At 32.2% G+C, this 10425-nt stretch overlaps 1 protein-coding gene across 1 annotated transcript; it reads left to right on the plus strand.

Annotated features, from left to right (window-relative positions):
• The first annotated feature begins 245 nt into the window (after nt 1–245).
• LOC105794891 (xanthohumol 4-O-methyltransferase) lies at nt 246–1997 on the plus strand. The gene is made up of 2 exons (XM_012624272.2): nt 246–1385; nt 1520–1997. The coding sequence occupies exons 1-2, from the start codon at nt 594–596 to the stop codon at nt 1823–1825; spliced, it is 1098 nt and encodes a 365-aa protein (XP_012479726.2). The 5' UTR covers nt 246–593; the 3' UTR covers nt 1826–1997.
• The last annotated feature ends 8428 nt before the right edge of the window (nt 1998–10425 follow it).

A 10425-nucleotide genomic window follows, 5' to 3' on the forward strand; every position in this document is an offset into this window, starting at 1 on the left:
TTATAGGTAATTTCTAGATTTAGAGCCTTAAATTCCATGGACGCTTGTGGGGAGGTGGCCATAATCGAAGGTGTTGCATCAAATTTTTCTTGATTGGCACCCCTTCTCAATATAGTATTCAAATCTTCAATTATTTCCTTTATTAGGGATAAGCATATTTCCAATAAATCTTCATATTTTGAAATTTCTAGATACATTTCTTCATCAAGGATAAGACTATTTTAATTAATTGTAGATACGTTGGAAGTTTTTGTCTTCAAAGATTTTATGGGCAAATCCACCATTCATTAAAAAATGATGAACTGTCATCATCAAAAATATTTTCCGATTGATAAGTTCTTCTTTTTTCTGGCTCACAGACTGAAATAAGTTAATACGATAGCATCACCCGTTGTTGATTTTTTACATAATAATTACTTGTACTATACATACAGTATTCGGTTTTTTTTCTTCTTTTTTGGAGGAATATATACAGTATTCCTAGCTGTCTTTGATTTTAGCCCATTTTCTGATCTCCATTTCTCACTGTTATATGTGTTACTTATATATATGATTCTCTTCTTCTCCACTTTGTTATATATTTCTAAGAAAAAATGAGTTCTCAAGAAAGTGGGAGAGAAAAGGAAACAATAGAGTTAGATGAAGCACGGCTACAAGGGCAAGCGGAGATATGGCGATACATGTTCAGCTTTGCAGATTCTATGGCGCTTAAGTCTGCCGTGGAGCTCCGCATAGCTGACATAATACACTCTCATGGTGTCGCCATCACTCTATCACAAATAGCTTCATGCATTAATGGCAGCCTTACTTCGCCGGACATCACCACCCTTGCTCGCATAATGAGATTACTCGTCCGTAGAAAGATTTTCACTGTCCACCACCCTTCAGACGGTGGAGATCCCTTGTACGATCTGACTCACTCATCGAGATGGCTACTACATGACTCGGAGCAAACATTGGCGCCCATGGTATTGATGGAGAACCATCCATGGCTAATTGCTCCTTGGCACTGCTTTAGCCAATGCGTTAAAGAATGTGGCATTGCCTTCAAGAAAGCTCATGGGCGTGAGATATGGGATTTGGCATCAGGAAATCCTGAATTCAACAAGCTTTTTAATGATGGCTTGGCTTGTACATCCAAGGTCGTCACCAGTGCGATCCTATCGGGTTACAAACAAGGGTTAAGCTCCATTGAATCATTGGTTGATGTCGGAGGTGGGATTGGAGGTTTAATATCAGAGATCGTCAAAGCATATCCACACATCAAAGGTGTTAACTTCGATTTACCGCATGTTGTCTTGGCGGCACCAGCATACAATGGGATCTTCCATGTTGGCGGTGACATGTTCCATGCCATTCCAAATGCTAATGCGGTGATTATGAAGGTACTTACCTTATTCTAGATTTAAATTCGTTTTCATTCATTTTAAAAAGATCTCTGAAGTGTTTAAAATGATGGTTAGATGTTTAAATTATAAGATAATAGTTTGAGAGGGATTTTTTGTGTTTTAATTTGCAGTGGGTATTGCATGACTGGGGTGATGAAGATTGCATAAAAATATTAAGGAATTGCAGGAAAGCAATTCCAAGAGGAAATGGGAAAGTGATAATTGTTGAAGTTGTTGTGAAAGCAGAGGGGAGTGGAGTGTTCGATGACCTGGGATTCATATTCGACCTCCTAATGATTGCACACTCCAGCGGTGGAAAGGAGAGAACCGAGGTGGAATGGAAGAAAATCTTGGAAGAAGGAGGCTTCTCTCGCTACAAAATCATTGACATTCCTGCATTGCCTTCCATCATCGAGGCATATCCGGATGATCAGTAGCAGTAGCACCACTACATGATTCTTCTTGTTGTTTAGGATAATGCCTGCAATGGGAACTTAAATTTCTATTTTATGAATCTACTTTTGCTTCATGTTATGTTCATCGATGAAGTATTATTTTTTATATATATTTTAGTATATGATTTAATAATAAACTAATTTAATTGGCAAATGACTTATTTTGAAATTTTGCCTACTTTGAAGAGATCACATATTCTAGAGAAGGTTTTACCCATTTTTTAGCTTCAAATTTAAATATATACTAACTACTCTTTATTTTATATGTAACTATTGTAACTATATGTAATAAATAATTTTTTCATTAAATTTTATGCAATTTAACTAAAAGAGATTAAAAGGTATAAATTTCCAAATAGTTGAATTGACTATAATTTATTCAGATATGTTATTTAATGTAAATATAAAGTGTTGTATTTTTCCTTTTCCTATTTCAATTTTACACATTTTATAATACATTATTAAAAAATGTAAAGTTAAATGCATTTTCATCTGCATAAAACTAAATCAAATTTAAAATAAAAGATAGATTAAAATATGTGATAAGTTTTTTTTAATTTTTCTATATTTTAAATTTTAAAATTTGAGTTTCAACTGTTAACATTAAGAAACTTTTTTAGTTAAATTTATTTTTATGATATTTTGAAATAAAAATACTCACATGATCATATAATTAAAGAAAAGCGTAATTAACTTGATTAATAAATAAATCTAAATCTTAAAAATAAAATGAATGAAAATATAAAATCAAATTTTGTAAATATTTTAATCCATTTTATAAGAATCAAAATTAATAATCCGAGAGATTGATGATATGAACAAACCTTATTATTATATTCCTCTTATTTTGTAATGATAACAAAATAGATAAACATCCAAAACCCTTTCGTCGGCAAAATGAATGATATTTTGAATAAAAAGGAAGCAAGATAAAGTAAAATGAGAGAAATGAATCATGGTTTTATTAGATGTCACTGTTGTAGGATGGTTTTATTAGAAATATGTTTGCATTTCTTTTACTTTAACTTGGGACAAAGGATGACGAAATGTAAATAATAAAACAAAACTTATCTTTACAAGGGATAATCAACGTCATGTCAAATGACACATGACGTTATTTATTACATTATAAATTAATTTGAATTGTTTCCTTTTTTTTAGTTTAAAAAAATCACTAGCCAAGAATTTCAACACCACCACCAAAAATGACAATAATTGTCTTCACTTACCTAACGCAACTTGCTTACTATTATTTTCACACATCACATCTAAATGGCTTTGTCGGGTAATCAATGTAAGGTAAATTATATGAATCTAAACATTAAATTTTGTATTTCTTTTTGTTTTAATTATCCACGATTAAATTGATAACAAAAATAATAGTATGATCTTTTTCTTAATTGGTATAATAGTAATATATTTAGTTCTTAACACTTATTTATTCTATCAATTTGATCTTATTTCTAAATAATTTAACAAATTTAACCATTCACATCTAAAATTCTATCAATTTGATACTCAAATTTCTTAAGTAAAACTTTCAACTTTTAAAATAGAGGTATTCCACGTCTATAAATTTCTAAAACCCAAAAGAAAAGAAAAGAAAAACTTCTCCAATTTATCATCACATATATGAATAGTGAAAGTTTAATTTTTAAGTGAGGTTTAAAAATATCGCATGATTAGTTTACTTTTATTATTTTATTAAATATATTTATATAATTATCTTTTTTTCCTTTGTGAAAATACTAAACTCAATAATAATATTTAATTTAATATTTGTACTTGTTTGTTTTTATCTCAAATCTAATATTCAAAACCATAAATGGAAATAAATTGTATAAGAAGTTCACATTTACACAAAATTCAAATCAAGATTAATTGCATTGAAATAGAAAACTTGATTATCTTAATTTTATGTTGTGTAGTGGAAACATTATAACTTACCTTTTAGGATTTATTAATTTATGCCTATTATTATAATTTGCTCTTGGATAGTTTAGATTAGAAAATCTTAATGGAAAAAATATGCACATGCATGTGTTCCCCATAATTCTTAATTAATAAGGAATATTATTGAGCAGCTGAGTGATGGAGAAATAGACATGATATCATTTGATGCTAAATATTTATATTACAAGTATGTTATATTTGCATAAATGAAGTAGTCTTTTTTTCACAAATTTATAGATGTGGAATGTTTCATTTTAAAAGTTGAAAGTTTTGGTTTGGAAATTTGAGGATCAAATTGATAGAATTTGTAGGTGTGAAGTGTTAAATTTATTGAGTTATTTAGCATTAGGATTAAATTGATAGAATATATAAGTATTGAGGACTAAATGTATTATTATACCGGTTAGAAAAAGACTTTCCATATTAATTTAACGACGGGTGACTAAAATAGGAACAAATACAAAGTTTAGTGCCTAAATTTGAAAATTTCTAAAGTTGGGTAACCAAAACGGGAACGCGAGCATAGTTAAGTGACCATTTGTATAATTTACCTTAAATATTAGATAACGTATTTGATTAAAATATTCAATTTTTCAACCAGACAAATGTTTGAAATTGAAAGTTATAGCAACATTTATGTAAAACATCTTCTCTAGTTTTTCTTAATTTCGATATTAAATAAATTGATCTCTTTAAAAAAAATTAAGTAATTTAATCTCTGTTAGTTTTGAAATTAAACAACTACGAGCAATTAATCATGGCTTTAATATTTTCTATAATTAGGAGTCAATTTTCATTTGTTGGACACAATAATTATAAAAACAAAAGTTTCTTCTGATTCTCCTCCATTGATATTCTTGTATGTTCCACTCAATACTCAGTTGACTGTTTCCATCAGTACAAAATGTAAACAATCATTGTGTTTCATTATATCCTCGAGGTTCATTTTTTGGTAACTCTTTTCGCACCAAAATATAGGTGGGAGCGAAAAGAATCTTAAAGAAAGTGGCATTGATACACGCCTTGAAGCCTTTATTAATTTCTCATAAGTTTATTTTTATCCCCATACACCAACAATTTTAAGGTTTTATTTTCTCAAATTCTGATAAATTAATGAACATGTGTTTGTTTATCACATATTCACATGACACTACAAGCATGGTACTATGAGGATGATTGTTGACAAATTTGGTTGCATCGAGATCAATTATCATGTCAAATTATGATTTAGAATAAATCTTTATCGCAAGGAAAGGTATGCCAATTTATTATTTTACTCATGTTGCATGAATTAGATTTCAACAGTTAAGTTATATTGATAGTAATCATATTATGCAAAAAGTATGATTGTCTCATGGATTATTTATTTAATAGAAATTAAATGTTAGTTTGTCATATGCATGATTTTTAACAGCATAATTAAGATTGATATAGAATTTTATAATATATGATATGCCTATATAACAATAATGAAATAAAGAAAGAATATGGATGGAATGAAAATGTATGGTTAGGAAATGATCAATTAATGAATCGAATCAATACTTTTGTTTTGAATGGTGATGACATTTGTTAAAACTTTATTTGAATAGGATTCTATCCAATAGAAACATTATGATCATTCAAGAAAGCCTTCCTGACCAAAAAATTGTGTTATTGAATCCAAAAATTACTTGATGATCACTAAACTAACTATAATTACGACAAAGGCAAGCGCACCTATCGAACAATAGTATAGTTATGGTGAGTAGGGAATATTGTATCCACGAGGATTAAAAGTACTAGTAATTACCGTTTTTCTATCATTTAGCTGACAAATTGGAGTGATTATTTTTAATCTAAAATTACTAAACTAATCTAACTAAGAACGCAACAGAGAACGAAATAGGAAAATAATCGAAGATAACTAATGAGATAGACAATACCTAGGAAAGAATCCACCTAGACTACACCTATTATTATGAACCTGAATCAAATGATTTATTCACTTGTGTCTTGATTCGTAGAGATCCCTAAATTATGTTAATATCTCTTTCGAGAGTAAGAACAACTGACTCTATGTTGATTAATTGAAATCTTTTTCTAATTAAAACCCCTATCGTCGCTTTAACTCGATCTACAGATTCTCTCCTACTAGATTTGACTCTAATCTGGTAGATTTATGTCGTCCTATTTTTAGGATTGCATGCAACTCCACTCAATTATGTTAGATCTACTCTTAAATAGGGATTTTTGCTCCACTGAAATAAGCACATTAAACATGAATTAATATCCCAAAAATATTAAAACATGAAATAAGCATACATAATTGAGAACAAGAATCAAGTATTTATCATGTAAATCAGAAATCAAATAATAAGATTCATCATAGGTTTCATCTTCCCTATGTATCTAGGGAATTTAGTTTATAATCTGGAATGAAAACATCTCAAAGTTAGGATAACAAAAAGACATAAAGAAACTCAATAAAAATTCGAAGGAAATTAAATGGAAATCTTCAATCTTGAAGAAGATCTGCTTCTAAGTTGATTCCGCGTGTTCTTCGAGTGATTTCTTCAATCTTCTTTGAGTGCCCCCTTCGGCCTTCTTCTAATATGTATTTATAGACTTTAGAATGCTCAGAAAGCTTAAAAATTGGGTTTTTCCACGTATTTGGGAAGTAGAGTGCTATATCGACACGGGCTAGCACATGGGCATGTGTCCAGCCCGTGTGGAAATGCCCAGCCCTTGTGGATCCTAAAAATAGCTTTTTTTGTCTGATTTTGACTTGTTTTTCACTTTTTTCACTCCCCTATGCTCACCTAAGTATAGAAACATGAATTTAAAGAATTAGAAGCATCAAATTCACTAATTTACATAATAAATCATCCAAAAATGCATCAACAATGAGATTAAAAATATGTTACTTTTATGGCTTATCATTACTTTCAAAAGGTTATCTTAAAATGGTTTCTTAAAACCAAAAGGTGTAACTTGAAAACCGATGTCGTTTTAAAGAGTCACATAGACACCTATTAGTATAATATAAGTAGACAATCCCCTTGCCTGACCCGACCATTGGGTACGAGCTACAAGATGCTACATTCATTACCAAAGCAACTACAGTCAAATTCATACCATACAACCATTTTCACATGCATTTAAGTATATTTTGCATTCACACTATGCTACATAATCGTTTTTAGGTCCCATACAAGCTAACAAGATTTCTTTTGCTAACTCGAGACTGAATTAGGATCAAATACAATGCTCTTGTACCTTTTTCTTCTTGTGGTTGTGATCAGTTAAGGCAGAGTGTTGAACATGTGTTGCAACAGCGCCTATTTCAGTTTCTGATGGGGTTGAGTGAGTCGTATAATGTGGTGTGCAGTCAAATATTGTTGATGAACCCATTACCAACTATAAATCAAGCTTAATCTATGCTTGTACGAGAGGAACCTCAGAGGCAGCATAGTTCGAATGTTGTAGGTTTAGATCCAGTTTCTTTACACTTAGCAAATATGGTTCAAAAGAAGCAGTTTAATGGAATGTGTGATCATTGCAAGATTAAAGGGCATAAAAGTGAAAATTGTTATAGGATAATTGGCAACCGGGCTGACTTTAAGTTCACTAAGAAGAAGAAAAATAATGTTTCAGGGCCTGCGGTGAACAATGCTTCAGTCAATGATTCTGTTAGGAGTGGTGAAATGGCTCGTGATGTTGGTATTGTGCCTGGTCCATAAGCACCTGTGTTTACTCAAACACAGTATCAATAAATCTTAAGCTTGTTGAACAAGGAGCCTACTATTGAAGTTACTGCAAGCTTAGCAAGTATGGTTGGTGTGTCTAATAGTTGGATTATAGATAGTGGAGCTACTGACCACATGCTATCTGATTTCCAATTCTTGGAATTTCCTGTTGCATGTATATCGAATTCTCCTTGTGTTTGACTTCCAAATGGTTTCTCTGTTTCGGTTACCCATATTGGCACTTGCACTATTCAACCTGACCTTTAGGTTACCAAAGTTCTCTATGTTTCGAATTTCAATTATAACCTTTTCTCCATTTCTAAACTTACTAATGATCTCCAATGTTTTGTTTCATTTTATCCTAAATTTTATCTTATTTAGAACCTCTCAAGTGGAAAGATGAGAGGGATTGGTAGGGAGAAAGGTGGTATTTATTTCTTGTAACCCTTTTGACAGAGTAACATGGCTGCAACTCCGCCTATTATATCTCTTTCAGCAAATGTTGAACCATCTTTCCTTTGGCATGCTAAACTTGGCCATGCTTCTGTTTCAAGATTGAATAAAGTGCTTAATCTTCCCTGCACAGTTTCGAATAATGATAGTATCCAACAATGTCCAGTGTGTCCCATTGCTAAACAAACTAGATTGTCATTTCCCATAAGTACAACTTGTGTTGGTGCTATTTTCTCTCTTATTCACATAGACTTGTGGGGGCCCTATTGAATTTCTACTCATATTGGTCATAGGTATTTTTTAACTATTGTTGATGATTACTCGAGAATGACATGGGTGTATTTGTTGTGATCCAAAAGTGATGCTCTTATATCCCTTAAACAGTTATTTACCTTGATTAAGAATCAATTTTCAATCAGCATCAAATATGTTCATAGTGATAATGGATATGAATTTTTTTAAATGCCATGAATATTTTAGTATGCTGGGAATTGTGCATCAAAGCTCGTGTGCTTATACTCCTCAGCAGAATGGGTTGCCGAGCATAAGCATCGACATTTGCTTAACGTTGCTAGGTCTCTCAAATTTCATTCTAATATGCCTAGTAAATTTTAGGGTGAATGTGTCTTAACTGCTTATTTTTTATCAATCATCTGCCTAATCTTCTCTTGCATTGGAAGAGTCTTTTTGAAGTCTTATATCGTAAACCTCCTGATCTTTCTCGTCTGCGTGTGTTTGGATGTCTTTGTTATGCTACCACACCTTATGAAATCATCAAGATAAATTCTCTGTAAAGGTTATTCCTTCTGTTTATGGGATATTCCAATGTTCAAAAGGGCTACCTGTTATTTAAACTTGAAACTAAAAGTTTTTTTATTAATCAAGACGTTATATTTCATGAAACTGTGTTTACTTTTACATTTCCCAACAAATTTTTTTTTGTTTTTCCCTACATCTGATAGCTCTTATTTCTTTGATCTTATGCCCATGCCTTCCATTCCGATACTTCCCACATCGCTAGTTTTTCCAGCAGATTCTACCTCTCCAATCCTACCACCTGATGATATTTCACCAAGTCAGTCTTGTACTTTTCCTGAGCCATCATTTTCCCCGTTTGTTCAACCAACCTCTTCTACTTCAATCCCCTTACGACACACCACATAGTCTGTCAAGCAACCCGCATGGATGAGGGATTCTGTTTGCTCCAACCAATCTTCTACTTCCCTTTCTACAGGTAAATACCCCATTTCTCGTGTGTATTCTGCTTTACATTTACCTATTCATTCTTATTCATTTGTGGCCCATATTTTTTCCATGTATAAACCCCAAACACATATTGAGGCTATCTCGGATCCAAAATGGGTCGATGCTATGCAACAAGAAATTCGTGCTTTGGAAGACAATGGTACGTGGGAGGTTGTTTCTTTACCCTCTGGTGTGGTTCCTATCGGGTACAAATTGGTTTATAAGATCAAGTACAATTCTGATGGTTTTGTTGAATGATTTAATACAACCAGCAGGCTGGTATTGATTTTCAGGAAACCTTTTCTCCTGTGGTCAAGCATGTTACTGTTCGGACGATCATTAATGTGGCTGCCATGAATGACTGGCCTCTTTTCTAAATGGATTTCTACAATTCTTTCTTATAGTTTGATCTGCATGAAGAGGTTTATATGGATATCCCGGAAGGTTTTCCCAAACATGTGGAGCACAAGGTGTGTCATTTGCTCAAATCATTATACGGGTTAAAGCAAGCTTCTCGACAATGGAATTTGAAGCTTACTGAGGCATTGTTGCAAAGAGGTTACACACAAAGCATATATGACTATTCTTTATTTTCAAAAAGGCAGGAAGGTAACATAGTCATACTACTTGTATATGTTGATGATTTATTAATCACAGGAAGTGACATTGGTATGATCAATGAGTTTAAAACGGTTCTACACCAGAACTTTAAGATGAATGACTTGTCTAGACTAAAATTTTTCCTTGGTATAGAGGTTATGAGGTCAAGTAAAGGTATTGCGTTAAGCTAAAAGAAGTATGTGTTGGATTCGATAGTCGATGTTGGGCTAGGAGAAGCAAAACCAGCAAGTACACCCCTTGAACAAAATCAGAAACTTACCTCAGTTGAATATGACGAAACTATACAATCGACAATCAATGGTGATGAGTTGGTTTCAGATGTTGCAATATATCAGCGACTTATCGGAAGATTGCTATATTTGACCAACACACGACTAGACATATCTTTTGCGGTTCAACACTTAAGCCAATTCATGCATAGACCAAAAAATCTCATTTGGAAGTTACTTTTCGGGTAGTTCGATATATAAAGAAAAATCCTGGCCAAGGTATGTTGTTGCTTGCATCTAGTAAACCACAATTTGTTGCATTTTGTGATTCAAATTAGGCTTTATGTCCCATGTCCAGACGATCAATCACTAG

The sequence above is a fragment of the Gossypium raimondii genome, chromosome 3, assembly GCF_025698545.1.
Source record: "Gossypium raimondii isolate GPD5lz chromosome 3, ASM2569854v1, whole genome shotgun sequence".
Lineage (NCBI taxonomy): Eukaryota > Viridiplantae > Streptophyta > Magnoliopsida > Malvales > Malvaceae > Gossypium > Gossypium raimondii.

Excerpts from the sequence above, each read along its gene's own strand:
- LOC105794891 (XM_012624272.2), top strand. The coding sequence starts at position 594 with ATGAGTTCTCAAGAAAGTGGGAGAGAAAAGGAAACAATAGAGTTAGAT. Across the intron at positions 1,386-1,519 it reads CTAATGCGGTGATTATGAAG|TGGGTATTGCATGACTGGGG; the intron begins GTACTTACCTTA and ends TTTAATTTGCAG.